Source organism: Calidris pugnax, unplaced genomic scaffold (genome assembly GCF_001431845.1).
Source record: "Calidris pugnax isolate Ruff unplaced genomic scaffold, ASM143184v1 scaffold50, whole genome shotgun sequence".
Classification (NCBI taxonomy): Eukaryota; Metazoa; Chordata; class Aves; order Charadriiformes; family Scolopacidae; genus Calidris; species Calidris pugnax.
Genome location: NW_015090780.1, coordinates 828,136 through 845,811, shown reverse-complemented (window position 1 = coordinate 845,811; position 17,676 = coordinate 828,136). Strand labels below are relative to the sequence as shown.

Genomic DNA, 17,676 nt, shown 5'->3' with positions numbered 1-17,676 from the left:
GGGGGGGTCGGTCTCTTCTCCCAAGGAACAGGCGATGGGACAAGAGGAAATGGCCTCCAGTTGCCCCAGGGGAGGTTCAGGTTGGATATTAGGAAAAATGTTTCCACTGAAAGGGTTATGAAGCCTTGGAATGGGCTGCCCAGGGAAGGGGTTGAGGCACCATCCCTGGAGTGTTCAAAAGATGGGTTGACTTAGTGCTGGGGGAGGTGGTTTAGTGATGGTTTTTTTGTCAGAGTTGGGTTGATGGTTGGATTAGATGATCTTGAAGGCCCCTTCCAACCTATATGATTCTATATCATGGCACAGGACGGTGTGGTGAGCCATGGCATGGCACAATGTGGCATGGTATGGCACATCATGCAATGTCATGTTATGCTCCTCCCTGCCATGTTATGGTGCACCTCACCCTGGCGTGGTCACCATGGCATGGCACTGTGTGGGGCACACAGCATGGCACAGCTCGGCCACGGTGCACCATGGCATGGCACGAGGGAGCATGGCATGACGTTGCATGACACATCATGGCACAAGCATGACAGTACAGCACAGGGTGACATGGTGTGGTGCATCATGGCATGGCAACGTGTGGCATTTGATGGCACAGCATGGCATGGCCGAGGGAGCATGGCATGACGTTGCATGACACATCATGGCACAATCATGACAGTACAGCGCAGGGTGACATGGTGTGGTGCGTCACGGCATGGCAACGTGTGGCATTCGATGGCACAGCACGCCAGGGCGCAGCACAGTGTGGCACAGCTTCCCAGTCCCCGGTGCCATCACTCCCTCCCGTGTCCCCAGGGCATCTTCGTGCAACTGGTGAAGGCCAACTCGCCGGCGTCGCTGGTGGGGCTGCGCTTTGGTGACCAGATCCTGCAGATCAACGGCAAGAACTGCACGGGCTGGAGCAGTGACAAGGCGCAGCGGGTGCTGAAGAAGGCGTCCCCAGAGAAAATCGTCATGGTGGTGCGGGACAGGTGAGTTGGGTGGGTGGCCGGGGGATGTCCCCGGAGGTGCCAGGACTGACCACCTTTTCCATCTCACAGGCCTTTCCAACGCACCGTCACCGTGCACAAGGACAGCACTGGCCACGTCGGCATCGTGGTCAAGAAGGGGAAAATCGTGTCGCTGGCCAAGGACAGCTCTGCCGCCCGCAACGGCCTCCTCACCCACCACTACATCTGCGAGGTGAACGGCCAGAATGTCATCGGCATGAAGGTAGGGGCTGAGCACATACAACGGGGCAGAACGTGCCCAGGAGCCAGCCAGGGCTGCCATGGGGTGCTGGGCAGAGCCGGGCACCCCACGGGACCCCCACTCTCTCTCCCGCAGGATAAGCAGCTCATGGAGGTGCTGGCAGGGGCCGGGAACGTGGTGACACTGACCATCATCCCCACCGTGATCTACGAGCACATGGTCAAACGGTGAGATCGCGGGGCCGCAGTGCCCACTCCCACCCCACCGGGGCCCCACGGGGTCTCCCCGAGGAACCCCTCGGGATCCCTCCGCTGAGCGCCTCTCCCTGTCCCCAGGCTCTCGGCGGGGCTGGTGAAGTCCACCATGGACCACTCCATCCCTGACCTCTGAGGTGATTGCTGCCATCCCGGGGGGCCAACACCAGCGTGGGCAGCCCCCGTGGCCAAGCCTGCACGTGCTCCTGGAAGCTTGGGGGGGACTGCTGAAGCTCCCCCCCGCAGCGTCCCCAAATGAAGTTGTTTTAGCACAAGAGCTCTCATCCCTACAAAGGCTGGTGGCTGCGGGGAGGAGCAGGGGGACCACCAGCTCATGATGTCCCACGTGTTCCCCTGGCCCTCTCATCAGCAGGGACGCGACACGACCCCCCTCTTCCTGGGGTCCCCGTGTCCCCCTGTGTCCCCGCTCAGGCCAGCCCCCCTCGGGGCGGACGCCAAAGGCTGGCTCCAGCCAAAGCAGACACAGACCCAGCGACGTTTATTACATCCACCACAGACAGCGAGTACAGGACCAGGGGAAACAAGAAAAGGGGGGGGGTTTACAGCTTTTTCAGTTCTGTATTTAAAAAATATATTATATAGATTTGTCTTTCAAATATAATCGTTACATTTATTTCTTGGCAAAGCTTTGGATAGTCTAACAGACGTGTACACAGATCCACAAATACATTGCACAAGAGGCGTAAATCCTAACTCCGCTTACACCGACCGCCGTCTCGCTGTTTCTCCCCAAATTCTTCTCCTGGCACCCGGTGCTGTGCCAGCAGCTGCCTCTGCCACCCCCCAGCACGGGCAGAGCCCCCGGGCAGGGGGCTGCGGGGCAGCGTAAGGGATGCAGGACACGGCGTGTGCCCGCACGGGGACCAGTGGATGCTGGTGTGTGGAGCATCACCAGCTCCCAGGGGTGCCCCGCTGGCAGCACCCATGGGTGGTAGAGTTGGGGAAGGGGGGGGAACACCGTTAATTCAAGTCACGAAGAAGCCACAGACATTCATGGGGGCGGGAGCACCGTGTGCCCGGGGAGCCCCAAGTCTCGTGCCCCGCCAGCCCCCGCCGAGCAATCGTTGCTGTCTTTGCTTTTCATTTAAAAAAGGCATTTTTATATTTTTTTTTTCCTGGAGGCCACCAGCAAAGTGGGGATTTGGGGGGGCCAGGACAGGCAAAAGCACCCAGCCCTGCCCACACCCTCTCGCTGCCTCCCAGCCAAGGCATCCTCAAGCTCCAGTAGAGGATGGGATCACCGGTGTCAACACTGCCAAAACCCCAAGAGCCCCCAGTCCCACTCCGTGGTGGCCAGAGCCAGGGCTGGGGGGTCCCCCCCCCCACCAAGGGCTCGCTGCTGCCTCAGCTCCCCCCCAACAACAGGGCTTCAGTCTGTACCAAACGAAAAAAAAGTGAATATAGTGCAAAGCAAAGGGAAGGAGGGACTGAGGCTTCCCCCCCAGGGGCCGCTCGGCTGTGCAGGACCCCCAGCTCGGTTCTGTCCCAGTTTTGGGGGGGCATCTCCCAACGGATGGGCAGTTTGAAGAGGGGCTGAGCAGTGCCCGGCCAGGGCATCGTCCTGCAGGACAGAGGACAGACACCAAAGGGGCTCAGGAGGTCGGGGTGAAGGTGCCCCCACCACCTCCAGAGATGGTCCCTGTGTCTGGGTGGGTTCCCCCCATCCTCTCCTGGTGCAATCTGCACCCAGAGCAAGAAATGCACCCGGGGGGGTCCCACTGTAGCCCCCCCACCCCATCTCTCCCTGCTGCTGGGTGGCTCTTCGCCGTCACCCACCCTGGGCAGGGCAAGGACAACCAAAAAGTGAGTGCCATGAAGGGAGAGCCCACCCCGTGGGGTGCAGCCCACTCCCCTTCACCCCCCCAGCCAGGGGCACCGTGGGCAGGTGGAGTCCATCGGGCAGGGGGGTCACTCGGTGCCACGTCCCCCATCGCCACTTGGCACCTCTCTTCCAGCCATGGTCCTTTCCCTCCTCCAGGACAAAGGAGCAGGGGGTTTGGGGGGGGGGTAGGCAGTATATCCCCACGCACCCACAGACCCTCCCCCCGGCCCCTTCCCACCCCCCGGGCTGTGTAATGAGCCGGACCCCATGAAGGACCCCATGAGAGAGGGGACACGCCGGGCTTTTACAATCAGCGGTCGGGTCCGTGGGGGCGGGCAGGGGGCGTGGAGGGGGGTAAAGGGGGGTGTCAGGGCTGGGTGCTGCCCCCGGGGCTGGCGACGGGGTGACAGCCCATCCTGCGGATGGAGTGCAGGGCCACGGTGCAGCAGCCCCGCAGCAGCGAGCTGATGTTGTAGATGGGCTGGCCCTGCCGGCGCTGCGAGCGGCACAGCCAGGCCACCGTGGGCACCGCCGGCACCACCACCGCCAGCAGATCCACGATGAAGTGGCGGCTCCAGTAGCTCTTGGAGGTGGCAGCCTCGCAGCCCGTCGCCTCCGTCGCCGCCTCCTCCTCCGCCACGCAGGCGATGGCCACCGAAGGGTTGGCACTGGGGGGCTGCCGCACCGCCGGGTTGCAGGGGGCACCCCCCTCGGTACCGGCACCGGCCGTGGGGCCATCGGGCTCGGCCACCAGCAGGTCCGTGGTCCCGGTGGGGTTGGAGAGCTCGGGGCCGGGCACCATGTCTTCCATTTCGGAGACCCAGGCGGAGGTGGGGCTGCCTAAGCTGCAAGCCTGGGACTTCATCACCTTCTCCAGGATGGTGTCCAGGTCGGGCTGGCAGGGCACGAAGTCCGTCTGGATGGCCCGCTCCTGCATGCAGCTGGCCTGCACCCCGGCCTCCGCGCTGCCCCGCAGCCCCAGCAGCTTCTCGTAGGTGGAGCTGGGGGGCAGGCGGGTGACAGGTTCGCCCCCCACCTCCAGCGGGTCCGTGTGGCCGGGAGCCTCCTCCGCCCCGGCGAAGCCGCTGTCGGCCCCCTCGTCCAGCGAGATGGTCTGCGAGCCCCCCACGTTGCGGTCCCCGGCCCCCTGGTCGCTCAGCTTGGTGTAGGTGGAGCTGCGGGTGAGGGATCGGGCTGGGGACCCCCCCGCCGACTCGCCGGCCCCCTCCTCCTTCAGCGCCCCGTTCTGGGCCACCTCCATGCTGTGCAGCAGCGTCTCCAGCTTCTTGTTCTGGATGTTGATGTCCACGAAATACTTCTGGAGCCCTTTGTCCTTCTCCAGCAGGTTGTTCTTCACCGTGTCGATGACCTGCTTCAGCTGCTTGATCTCCTTGCGGGCTTCCTTCAGCGCCAGCTGGGCTTCCACGCGGTGGCACTCCTCCTCGATCCAGTCCTCCTGCATCCGCGACAGCTGCGTCTTCAGGTCCTCGATCTCAGCATCCCTGAGAGAGACGGGGAGGGCACCGCCACGGCACTGAGGGGGCTGTGGGGCCAGCCCTGTCCTCGTGTGCCTGGCACCGAGCTGGGGCCAGATCACCCAGTAACACTCGTGGCTGGGACCCAAGGATGGATCCAGGGGCTTGGGGACCCTCGGGAGGGATGCTCGGGGACCCTCAGGAGGGATGCTCAGCCCTCTCCCGGAGGGGATGCAGAGCCCAGGGCTCCCAAGGGCTGCGTGGGGACAGGCAGGTGTCCCGGGTGGGCACGTGGCAGCTGGCATGCCAGCGAGGACGTGCCTAAGCCCAAGAGGAGCAGATGGGGATTAGCCACTCTCTGACGCTGAAATTCAGAAAAAAATGTGGCAGAGACTTAACCAGGGGCGCAGGGGAGAGAACGACGGCCGCAGGTGGGACGTACGGGCTCTGCAGCCCCCAAATCCGTGGTTGGATGGGCAGCAATGACAGATGCCCACCTGCAAAGCCATGAACCTGGTGCCTGGGCATGAGCCCGAGGACAAAACACAGTTCTGGGAAACCAGAACCCCCATAAGGACCAGTCCCATCCAGGAGCTGCTGCTGTGGGTGGCGATTGCTGGTGCTGGGACCCTTCCTGGTGGCTCCTGTGTCAGGGGGGTGTTTGTGCTCGCTGCCCCCCCGCGCTCACCTGTCCTGCAGCCGCTCCTGCGTGTCCTTCAGGCGAGCTTTCAGGTGCCTGATGCAGACCTCCTTCTGCTGCAGGGGGGTCAGGTACTGCTCCGGCGTCGGTGGCTTTATCCCATGGTTGTCACTACAGAGGTTGTACTTGGCCGAGCGCCTGTGGGGACACAGATGTCACCCACCCGCCGGGGCAGCTGCTGGCACAGGCTCAGCAGAGGGACCCCAAAGGAGATGCCTCCTCTCGGGGTGCAGGGGGATACAGGAGGGGCAGGGTGGGTGTCTCAGGGTGCTGTGCTGCCGGCAGGAAGGTGGGTGCAGCACCTGGACCTGCTGGTGCTGCCCGTGGCCACTGAGCCCTCGGCAGAGCTGCAGGCCTCACCGGGGCAGCGGGTGCAGGAGCAGAGCCAGGAGAAAGCAGGGACCGAGGTCTCTGCGCACCCAGAGCGAGCTTTGCAGGGAATGAGAGATGTGGGTGGAGAGCCCAGGGTGGGATCAGCCCCATCAGAGATGGAGCTGGGAAATGGGTAATGGGAGGGTTCAGGATGGAGCAGGTCTGGAGCTGGTGGCTGTCCTGCTCATGGAGGAGACCACGCTGGGACATCCAGCATCTGCTCCGGGCTGGGACATGGCACCACCGTGGCAGATGAGGAGATGTCTTTGGCTCAAAGCCCAGGGCAGCAGGGAGAGCAGGAGGTGGCCAAGGACAGGACTGTACGTCAGGGCTGGGAGGCACATGGAGAGCTGTGCACACCACGAGATGCTCCTGGTGTCCCAAAAACCCCTGTGCATGGCAGCAGGGGAGCAGGTACTCTCTTGTGCGTGGCACCAGGGCAGCCCAAACCCCCGTGCGTGGCGCAGGCAGCCCAGCAGCCTCAGCCAGGGACACAAGCATCGCGTTTGGAGCAGCCAGGCAGGACCGTGGCCTTGCAACACCCCATGGCAGCGGGACGGCCACAGGCTCTGGTCCCAGGTCACCCATATCATCCCAGATTTGATGCCACCTCTGGGAGTTGGAAGGCAGTTGGGGACAGGCAGGAGGAGCTCAGCCCAGGCTGGGGCTGGTGCCTGACCTACAGCTCAGTGCCCGGCTGTGTATGATCCGAGGGCACTGGGAGCTCCCCACTGAGAAGCCAGGCTGTCACCCGCTGTCACCAGACCTCCAGTGGGCAGCACGAGGGGAAATAAAGCTCTTTTCCACTGTGCCCTTGGTCCCGCAGGGGGTGCAGGAGCGGAGGGAGGGATGCGTGCAGCGCACAAGCCACAGCCATGGCAGGACGGAGGGAAGGGGACAGGGTGCCAGGCTGGCAGGCGGGGGGACGGGGGAGGAGAAGACACGACAACAGCAGTAGAAAGGTTTAGCAGAGGATGGTGGGGGTCTTTGGGAGCCACACCAGCGGCTCCTCCGGCTCCCCCCAGCCGCCAAGCGCACAGCCTCGTCCACCGGCCCCTCTGCTCCTGTCCCCGCTGGGCACTGGCAGCACCAGGGTGAGGGGGGATGCTCCCCCCTGCCCGGGGGGGCTGTCACCAGACCTCCAGTGGGCAGCACGAGGGGAAATAAAGCTCTTTTCCACCGTGCCCTTGGTCCCGCAGGGGGTGCAGGAGCGGAGGGAGGGATGCGTGCAGCGCACAAGCCACAGCCATGGCAGGACAGAGGGAAGGGGACAGGGTGCCAGGCTGGCAGGCGGGGGGACGGGGGAGGAGAAGACACGACAACAGCAGTAGAAAGGTTTAGCAGAGGATGGTGGGGGTCTTTGGGAGCCACACCAGCGGCTCCTCCGGCTCCCCCCAGCCGCCAAGCGCACAGCCTCGTCCACCGGCCCCTCTGCTCCTGTCCCCGCTGGGCACTGGCAGCACCAGGGTGAGGGGGGATGCTCCCCCCTGCCCGGGGGGCACCCGGCAGCCGCCCTGGGGCCACGGGTGATGGGTTACCTTGGGGTGGGGCTGCTGTCGCTGCCCTTGCAGGAGCCAGAATTGCTGCTGCTGCTCAGCGAGGAGGTGCCGTAGGTGTCCCTCCCGGGGGGCGAGGGGCGCCTGGAGGCAGGGAGAAGAGGCTGTGTCTCAGGCCGAGTGGCTGAGGGCGCTGAAGACTTAAAGAAGGAGGCAAAGCCACTCCGTCCATAAACCCCGCGACTGCCAACCACCACACCGAGAACACACAAGACAAAAGGACAAAACAAACAGCAGGGATCAAAATGGCACGGACACGGCGACAGGCGCAAAGGCAGGGCTGGGCCGGGCGGGAGGGGGCTGCCCACCCGCTCCCCATCCCCAGTTTGGCATCCCCCGGACGCCAGCATGGCATCCCTGCACCCCGAGGACCGGGAGCCCCTTGGGAGTCCCCGGGGAGCATGGCCCCAGCAGAGCTCAAGTCACCCCACTGCCAGGTTGGCACCGACACATGGGCAGATCTGCCTTTTCTCTCTGCCCAACAGCAGCCCAGGTCATGGAGACATTTGGAGGGAAATAAATGCTTTTTTTCTCTTCCCCCACCTTTTTTCCCCTCTTTTTCTTTATCACTGCAGTTCAATGAGAGGCTCTTCGAGGGCTAACACACCTCCCCAAACCTGGGGCTCTCCGCCACCGCCTGCCTTTGCCCGGACGGACAGAGGGGTTGGTCCCCGCAGCGGCAGAGACGGACAGAGAGGGACAGGGGGGTGCAGCGCTCAGGGGGCTGCATGCACGGATGGAGGAGTGCTGTGCGGTGGGCAGCAGCGACATGCAACCCCGCCAAAAGCCAGGCTGGGGGGTGGTTCGTGCTGCAAAGTGGCAGCTCGTGGTGTAGGTGGGGATGGTTCCCTCCCTGCTGCCAGCTGGGAGAAGTGCCGGGCAGGTGCCAGTGCCCGGTCCCGGTGTCCGAAGCATATTCACCTTCGTGATCCGGTGGACGAGCGTCTGCTCCCCGGCAGAGACATTGCCGCGGTGCCGCGGGTCCTGGGCGCGGGGGAACTGCGGGTTAAAACGCAAGAGAGAGAGGAGGTGAAGGCTGGGAAACGGCCCCCGTGAGATGTGACCCACACAAAGTGTGAGCACAGGGATCAGCCCCTGCACCAGGGCATCAGCTTATTCCCCAGGGCCACCCGTACGGGGACAGATGTGGGCTGCATCCCCTGCACATCTGGGCTGTGCTCCCTGCCTGCCCCCCGTGGCCTGAGATGCTGTGTGCCCAGGGTCTTGCCCCAGCAGGGCATGCTGTGGGCACAGGGAAGGGCTTTTTAAATTTATAAGGCAAAACAGAGGCATAGCAGGGACCTGCCCATGGTCTAAAGCCCCTTTCCCACCAATCTCCAGGCAAGGGACAAGCTTTCCCCTGCCTGACTCCAGGTCTCCATCCCTGCCTGGGAAGGGGTGATGGCTGCAGGGACATGGGGTGCCTGCAGTGGTGGCATTACTTGGGGCAGAGACAGGACACCCATCCCTGGGCCTCACCGAGTTTCCACCCGGGCGGGCAGCTGTCCCTGCAGCAGGCTGGGCGCCTGTTTTTCCATAATTAAGTCAGAATCACCCATTCACCAGTAAAATCAGGTAAAGAAGCACAGATCCCTGCCTGATGCAGCAGCAGCAGAGGCTAATCCCTCAGGAAACACAGAGCCCATTTTCCTGTAAATAAATAGGCCAGATCCAGGGGCTCACAGCGACTGGCAGGAGCTGCTCGAGGAGGTGGCACCTTGGGCACACGCAGGGATGGGAACTGCTATGGAAAGCATCCACTCAGCACATCCATCCCACCAGCACTGCTGTGATACCCCACTGCGCTCACAGGCTGCCAAGGACAGCCAGGCTGGGGGCACCGTGTGGGCTCCCTGCCCCCCTTCCATCCCCAAGCCCATTCACAATGCTGGGATTTGTCCCAAATTTTGGCAGCTCCAGCCCAGAGCAACACAAATGATGGGTCCGGCCAGCTGATAATCGATGAGCGATTGGAAACGCTAAGTGCTGCTCAGCCCTGGTCCAGGGGAGCAAGGAGGAGCAGGATGAGGGGGGGGCAGGAGAGGAGGAGGGAGCATGCCCAGCTCACCCCAATGCAGCCTTTTCCGTTTGCCATTTTTTCCAGGCTACCTCCTGCCTAACGCTCAAAGCCCACAGTGGCCAGCCCAAGCCTCTCCTCTGCTCCCTGCTCCCCAAACCAGGGCACGCTATAGCAGAGGAGCTGATGATGTGCAGCTGAGGTGAGCCCCCAGCCCTGGCAGACATGGTGACCCATGCCAGGGGGGGTGTGCCAGCACCCCTGGGATGCGGTGACCAGGATTTGGGGGTCCTATTGGGGATGGACACACTGGGGAGGACCTGGGCAGGGGGAGGCAGTGCTCTGCCCTGCTGAATAACTGCTCCTGGGCTGACAGCGTGCAGGGCCGGGCGGCTGCGGGCTCTGCTAATGCAGCAGCGTGAATCAGCATCCAGCACGAATCCCGGCACCGGCGGGAGCATCCTCCGGCAGCGCCACGCGGGGCTGCGGCACAGGCTCCGGCCACGGGACCCCACAGAGGCAGGCAGTGAGGACAGCCCACCCCTCCTTGTCACGCCACAGGGTGCCCCCCGAGCAGCTCTGGGGCAGGGCTTTAGGGAGATTTGCAGCCACAGGGATTAACTCCTCACCCTCTGGCAGCCCCAAGCCCCGTGTCCTGGCCCAACACAGCCCAGCGTCGCCGCCGCCTGCTCTTCCCTGACGACAAGCCAATTTACCCACATGCAAAGCTGCTTTTTTTGGGGGTCCCTCTGCTCCCCCCCGGCAGCGCTGGGTGTTTAATTGCAGCACCAGGCAAGTGCCAGCCCCGCAGAGGGCATGTGTGTGTCCTGCACACAGACTGGTACCACTCCGGGGGCTCCGGCGAGCACCCCACGCTGCACCCCAGGTGCCTGCCCCAGCATCCGCAGCCAAGAACAGCTCTGTGGGGAAGCCTGGCTTCGGCCTCGCGCCTGGCGAGCTCAGTTCCTCCTCCTCCTCCTCCTTCCACTGCTGCAGACTCGCCTGGCGCCCACGCCAAGGCTCACTGCCTCTCGCGGCGCCGGCAGCTTTGGAGGGTGAGAAACTCAAAGCAGCCCCGAGCTGCTGCTGCAGGGAGCCCAGCCAAGGTCTGCCAGAGGGCACCGAATCCCGCGGGAAGAGGGAGCACCATCCTGTGCCCTGCCCGGGTCCCTGTCTCACGAACACGATGGGCTGCACATCCCCTCCCGGCTGGGCACCGGCTCTGCCTCGCCAGCCTGCCCCAGGGCAGCTCAAACAAGCCAAATTTAATCACTGCTAAGAAATTGGCACTGTCTTTACTCCCAAAGAACCAATGGGTCCTTTCAGTCTCCCCAAAAGCCTCGCCGTGCCCAGCGGCTGCCAAGGACAGGCAGGTTGGGCAGAGGTTGGCACCAAAGCAGAAAACACACCTTCCCACATGGTATGTGGCTACCGTGACTCTAAAGGCAGAGGGAATTACTTAATTACCCTCAAAATCACCCCTATGGCACAGACCAGGATGAGCAGCTACAGCACAAAGGGAACCTGGCCATGAAAGCACGAGGAAATCCACAATTTGAATCCACATTTGAAATGCAAGAAAGGGAGAAGCCGTGGAGACCTCTGCTTCTGCGGTGATTTGCAGGGGGGATGCCCCTGCCCTCCCGTGGGACCCACACCAGCCCAGCCCCCACCTCCCTGCAACCCCTGACACTTCTGCCAGCTCCGGCTCGTCGCCGCGACGGCTCATCGATTAGGCATCAGGAAAAACACATGGAGAGGAAATGGAAAGCGTTCCGAGATGGATAACCACGTCCCCGAGCACGGCGCATGCTCTGCAGTGAGGAAGACGATGGGAGCCGCAAGGGCTGGGAAACACAGGGAAGTAACCAAGAGCAGGTCACTCAAATCTAAAAAAACATCTAATAGCCGGGGTTTGGGGCAGGTGTCAGAGCAAAGCTGCCAGGGCAAGCAGAAAAGAAGAAATCCCATAAAAACACAGGGGTGGAAAGCATCCCAAGCCGGGGAAGAGGATGGGTAGACTCATTGCTCCATGTCAGAAGCATCAGGGACAGGACCAGCAGAGCTGCTCATGGTTGGCCCCATGCAGGGAAGGCAGCTCCTGCTCAGCACAGGGACAAAATCCCCAAAACAATCATCGGGAGCCTTGGAAGTGGGATAAAAAGCCCACGGGCCTGGAGGACAAGGTACCACTGCCAGCCACCCCAGGTCTGTAAACTCCAAGTCATGCAAAGGGTGGACGAGACAAAGCCAGGTCTCACGTGCTAGCTGAGACACCCAAACGAGAGCCAGTGTGGGGAATGGATTTCATCCACCTTATTTTTCATCTTTGCAGAACAAGGAACATGGAGAACATCTTGCAGGACACAGAACAAACGCAGTGACATCCTTTGCTTGTGGGTTGACCCTCATAGAGCTGACAAAAAGAGCTTGTACCCCAGGAGAGGGGACATGTCTGTGGCACAAGCTCTGGAGGGACCCCGAGCAGCTCTAACCTGGCATCAGACACTGGTGCTGAGCCCAGTGACACGAACCGTCCCTGCAGCCACAGAGTTCATCTCCACACACACAGTCCTGGCTCCACAGCACAGGCCAGGATTGCAATTATACAGAGATTTTAAGTCAGTGCACAGACACCGGGGCAAGGTTAGGGCGATTTGGGAAGTCCTGGCATGTGACCCTGCTCAGCGCAGCACCTTTGTGGTTGCTCCTGCCCCCTGGAGATGCTGGTGTGGTCCAGGGTCTGATGGTCCAATTTACATCAGATCCAGAGATCGCGCTGCTGCAAACCACCCATATTTGTTCCAGCATCTTGCCAATCAAAAATGTGGCTCAGGGGAACGGCAGGATGAATGCTGCCCGTTGCAAGGTTTAATGCTCGCTCCTGGAGCCACCAACAGCAAAACTCTCCAGGAATCCCCCGGCCCCGAGTGGAACAGAAGGGCAGCTCTTTCGAAAAGAGCAGCACAAAATAGTGCTTACCCCCGTGGAACCGAATCAGCCTGGGGAATTCATGCGAAATAAAAGCAATGGTCCTTGATATGGGAACAGCTGGAGCTACAGCACAAAAAGCTGACACCCTACGCTGGGCACAAGAGCCTCTTGCTCCCAGGAGAACCCCCCTCACCGGCAGGTTTTGCCATAACCACCTTGGTTATGGCAGCTGGGCAGGGCTCAGGCAGCCCTGCTCCCCACGGTGACACCCCCAGGCAGGCACAGCACGGTCCCTACCAGGACAGGTCACCCAGCTGGCTCACTCTGAGCACTTCAGCATGTCCCTGGAGCTGAGACCCCCATGTGCCACCACCATCCTGGGGTGGGTGACACTCCAGGATGCTCCCAAGCTGCATCCCCTGGTGGGTCCCCATCACCCGCCAGCCGCAGAGGGGATCTGGGGCACCGTTGCCCCACAGATCACACCACAATGGTGAGGCAAAGCCAGATGGGTGGCAGCGCAGTGACAGAGCACCAGCAGAGCACCCTGAGGCTCAGCCTGGTGCTGCAGAGGAGGAAGTCCCCAAGAATCGCGACTCAGCCATCCCTTTGGGATTGCTGCCCCACAGAGATACCTCTGTAGCTTGAAGGAATTCCCTGCTCCACGCTGGATCCCCTGGCTGTGCCAGCGACAGACAGACAGGGCTGGGCAGGTATCGCTCCTCCTAGAAGCTTCCTTCCCAGGAAATGGGGCCACGGGACCCCTGGAGAGACCCTCACCATCAGCTCAGCGAAGCCTCAGCCCATTCCTCCGAAGGTTTCGCCACCGCACGCTCTTGGCTTCCGAAGCTCCTCTCTTTGCTCGCTCTTCTGCGGGGTTCAGCAGGAACCGGCTGCTGCTCTGGCCCGAGCTGCCCCACCAGCTCCTCCTGTCCCCGCGGGGAACACGCCGAGAAGGCGCAGGAGCAGGCGGGCCCGTTTGGCAGCCCCAGCCCTCGGCACGCAGCCGCCCCGGCCCCGCAGCCGCTGCATTTCCCTGGATTTCTCGCTCACTGCTCCTTTTGTCAGGGCTCCCATCACCCTGCCCGCCGCTGGCTTCCCTTGTTTTCCTTGACGCATCCTGCCTTGGGAGCGTTTTGCGACAGTGGCACCAAGCCCAAGCGTCTAAGAACAGCTTTACAGCTTCTGCAGAAACCTCGGGAGAAAAAACCATGCCCGGCACACGCCGGCAGGCGCCTTCCCTGCGGGTCCCTCCCCGTATCTTCAGCCTTCCAGGACTAACAAGATTAAAAGCAGGGAGCAACAGGGGGAGGGAAATCGCAGCTTCGCTTTTTCCGGGGAACAAAAAGGGCTCCTGAGGAGGAGTCTTCCCTGCCTCTCCGACACCGGCGTTCGCTTTTTCCGGGGAACAAAAAGGGCTCCCGAGGAGGAGTCCTCCCTGCCTTTCCGACACCGGCTCTGCTTTTCCTTCAGGCTAAAAAAAAAACATGAATGTGGCAACCAACCAGCGACCTGATTTGGGACAGAGCACCATGTCCCCGGAATGGTAGCAGTGCCAGGAGCAGTCTGTGCTTGAAAAGGGACTGGGATGCACTGGGTGGTGGTGGGAAGGAGCAGGATCCAACAGCCAGGGCCAAGGCTGGCAAAAGTCCGGTCAAGGATGGGGTCAGCATCGTGGGCACCCTCTGAGCTGCTGGAGGCAAACACTGTCTGCCTGGTGCAGAGCAGTGATGTCTGTGCTTCTCCTTCTGCCACGGGGGATTTTTGGGGAGACAGGGGCTGCTTGGCTCCTGTTTGGGAGTTTTCAAGGGAGTGGCGGTATCTCCAGGGGTTGGGAAACTCTGCTCCAGCAGAGATGGGCTCATCCCGGAGCAGGCAGAGCTTCACCTGGGTCCCAGACAGAGGGAGATGCTCCAGGTCACGCAGAGTGCTCGGGGCAAGAGCAGGGACAAAACGCACAGGGTGTTTATGCAACGCCACCAGAAAAATCAATTTTGCTAAGAGTTGTCGTATCGCGTAACGAAGCACCTCCTTTTATTCTCTTGTTTGTTATAAAAATGCTGAGTTGACACCCAGAGATTACAGGAAAATAGAGAGCGTTTGAAAAGATCGGGTTATGCAGCTCATCGCTTTTCCAGCTGACCTGGCTGCAGCACCAAAACTGGGGGGGGTGGCTATTCCTGGCCCTCGTTAGCTAAAAATAAGGTGCCTGACCAGAGGGACCAGGGTGGTCTCTCACTGGGGCCTCTGGAGGCAAAGGGAAAAGATCTCCGTGCCAAAGGCTGTAGTAGCAGCTATCGCCATGAGAGTAGGAGGAGGATACCTGGGATGGATGCAGGATACCCAGGATGGATGCAGGATACCCGGGATGGATGTAGGATACCTGGGATGGATGCAGACCCTACGGTCTTACCCAAGGTTGGGAAGGATGGCAGGTTGGAGATGCACCTGAGGTTACACCCCACCACCCATCCCACACAGGGGCTCTGCCTGGGGGGCCAAGCTGGGGACAGGCAGGCAGAAGGAAGAGCCCACTCCTTGGGAATATGCAGGCAAAAAAAAAAAAAGAAAAACCTGGAAGAGAAACCCTGCTTCCAGTGCAAGCAGCCACTCCTCCCCTCCGCGCCCCCGCGCAGTCTCAGTGTGGTGGAAACAGGTCTCCCCTGACCACCATCCACCTTGACCCAGGGCTAGGAAAACCAGTGGTCACAGAGTCTCCACGCCTCTGGAATGGCCTACTTAAACATGCCCAACCTCCCGTCCCAGCCTGCTGCGACGCTCTCAGGTGTGAGAAGAGACGTTGTCCCCTCCTGACCCCCCTCCCACCCCATCGGCCAGGGTCCTCTGCAGCCCTGGACACCAGGGTTGGCACCTTCTTGCACAAGGTCACGGCACCCTGCACCCAGTGCCGAGGGAGGGTGGGGACGCCGGTATTTTATAAGCACCACAAAGGCAACAGCAGCGGGTTCTGTGCGACAAACCAGGCAGCACTGACCTTGCGGGGAGGAGAGAAAAGGAGCACCCGGCTCATCAACCAGCTCCTGTGTTTTCCATATCCCTTTGGAGATGGGAGCGTTAAGCCGTTAAATAATAAAACCTCAATGGCAGAGCAGCTCCGGCCCCTGCAACGCCCCACGGTGCTGGGAGAGGTGTTTGGGTGCTGTGGGAGCACGGTGTGGGGCTGGGGGGTGCAGGGAGGGTCTGGAGCACGGGAGGTGGGTCTGGAGCACACAGGGAGGGTCTGATCTGTGTGATGTGGGTCTGGTGCATGCAGAGAGGGTCTGGTGCATGCGAGGTGGGTTTGATCCATGTCATGTGGGTCTGGTGCATGCAAAGAGGGTCTAATCCATGTGATGTGGGTCTGGTGCATGCAAAGAGGGTCTGGAGCATGGGAAGTGGGTCTGGAGCCCGGAGGGAGGGTCTGATCCACGTGATGTGGGTCTGGTGCATGCAGAGAGGGTCTGGTGCATGCGAGGTGGGTTTGATCCATGTCATGTGGGTCTGGTGCATGCAAAGAGGGTCTAATCCATGTGATGTGGGTCTGGTGCATGCAAAGAGGGTCTGGAGCATGGGAAGTGGGTCTGGAGCCCGGAGGGAGGGTCTGATCCACGTGATGTGGGTCTGGTGCATGCAGAGAGGGTCTGGTGCATGTGAGGTGGGTCTGATCCATGTCATGTGGGTCTGGTGCATGCAAAGAGGGTCTTATCCATGTGATGTGGGTCTGGTGCATGCAAGGTGGGTCTGGAGCACGGAGGGAGGGTCCGATCCACATGATGTGGGTCTGGTGCATGCAGAGAGGGGCTGGTGCATGTGAGGTGGGTCTGATCCATGTCATGTGGGTCTGGTGCATGCAAGGAGGGTCTGGTGCATGTGGACAGTGTCTGATCCATGTGATGTGGGTCTGGTGTATGCCAGGTGGGTCTGATCCATGTGATGTGGGTCTGGAGCATGCAGAGAGGGTCTGGTGCATGCAGAGAGGGTCTGGTGCATGTGAGGTGGGTCTGATGCATGTGGGGAAGGTCTGATCCATGTGACGTGGGTCTGGTGCATGCAAGGAGGGTCTGGTGCATGCGAGGTGGGTCTGATCCATGTGATGTGGGTCTGGTGTATGCCAGGTGGGTCTGATCCATGTGATGTGGGTCTGGTGTATGCCAGGTGGGTCTGATCCATGTGATGTGGGTCTGGTGTATGCCAGGTGGGTCTGATCCATGTGATGTGGGTCTGGTGTATGCCAGGTGGGTCTGATCCATGTGATGTGGGTCTGGAGCATGCAGAGAGGGTCTGGTGCATGCGAGGTGGGTGTGATCCATGTGATGTGGGTCTGGTGCACGCAAGTGAGTGCACTGCAGGTCTGCTGAGCATGTCCACTGCATGCTGTGCGGGTTCAGTGCATGCAATATGGGTCTGGTGCTCGTGATGCGGGTCTGGGATGTGTAACGTGGGTCCAGGTGCTGTGTGATGTGGGTCTGATGGATGAAATGTGGGTCTGGTGGTGAGCGTGCGTGCCGTGGGGGGCTGGTGCATGCAATGCAGGTCCGGTGCATGCGCTGCGGGTGTGATGTGGGGCCGGTGCATGCAATGCGGGTGGGGATGGAGGGAGGGAGGGATGGAGGGAGGCAGGGACAGGGATGGAGGGAGGGAGGGATGAGCCTCGCAGCTGCGTAATTTGTCTCCCTCCCCTGCGCTCTTAAAGCGACGGCGGCGGCGCCGGTGCCTCCCCCTCCCTCCTTCTCCCCCCGCCTCCTTCTCCCCCCCCTCACCCCCCCGCCGGGTTTTCCCCCGTTTCGATGGCAACTCCTCTAAAAGCCGGTTTTTGAGGTCCTCCCCCGGCGGCGGAGCCCCGCGGGTTGGGCGCTCCCGGGGCCGGCGGGGTCGCGCTCGGCTCCTCTCCCCGCGTAACCCCGGCGGAGGAGGAGGAGGAGGAGGAAAAGGAAGACGCGGGGGGGGGCGCCGGGGCAGCCCCGAGCTGCAGCCACCCGGGCCCATGGAGTTCCCCCCCCACCCCGGCAGCGTCACAATTTTTCATCTGCCTCCTCCAATTCTGAGGACATCCGTCCGCCTAATTAATGACGCGCTTCGATGAAGTAAATTAAATACATAAATGGCAGTCTTTTGCCTCAATTTAAATACCCGGGGGGCAGCTGGGCGCTGAGACTGAGGATGGAAAAGGAGCATCTAAGCAGAGCTGAAGGGCTGCTGGGGGCTCGCATTGGGAGGGGTTGCTGCTGGATTGGTGGAAAATGGGTGGATTTTGGTTGACACTGGTCATCGCCGTCTTGACCACCGCCAGGGTATGGATGGTGCTCCCCACACACTTCCTTCTGT

The 17,676-nt window shown here is 61.4% G+C and overlaps 2 protein-coding genes across 6 annotated transcripts in view; one reads left to right on the top strand and one right to left on the bottom strand.

Moving 5' to 3' along the window:
* Positions 1–1,943, top strand: part of LOC106895802 (syntenin-2-like) — a 4,094-nt gene extending 2,151 nt beyond the window's left edge. The window contains exons 3-6 of the mRNA XM_014955424.1: positions 805–980; positions 1,050–1,221; positions 1,336–1,427; positions 1,536–1,943. Coding sequence (XP_014810910.1) covers positions 805–980; positions 1,050–1,221; positions 1,336–1,427; positions 1,536–1,590 — 495 coding nt within the window. The 3' untranslated portion in view covers positions 1,591–1,943. The remainder of the gene's footprint in view (positions 1–804; positions 981–1,049; positions 1,222–1,335; positions 1,428–1,535) is intronic.
* SNPH (syntaphilin) overlaps positions 1–15,448 on the bottom strand; it is a 23,860-nt gene extending 8,412 nt beyond the window's left edge. Inside the window, exons 1-5 of one of the 5 annotated variants that reach the window (XM_014955141.1) lie at positions 13,132–13,666; positions 8,322–8,399; positions 7,383–7,583; positions 5,461–5,610; positions 3,714–4,799 (exon numbers count right to left, since the gene is read on the bottom strand). In XM_014955141.1, coding sequence (XP_014810627.1) covers positions 3,714–4,799; positions 5,461–5,610; positions 7,383–7,583; positions 8,322–8,365 — 1,481 coding nt within the window. In that variant the 5' untranslated portion in view covers positions 8,366–8,399; positions 13,132–13,666. Of the gene's footprint in view, positions 1–2,013; positions 4,800–5,460; positions 5,611–7,382; positions 7,584–8,321; positions 8,400–13,131; positions 13,667–15,346 lie in introns of those variants that run through there. The other 4 variants (XM_014955131.1, XM_014955150.1, XM_014955121.1 and 1 more) reach the window with 4 other exon arrangements.
* Positions 15,449–17,676: the final 2,228 nt, after the last annotated feature.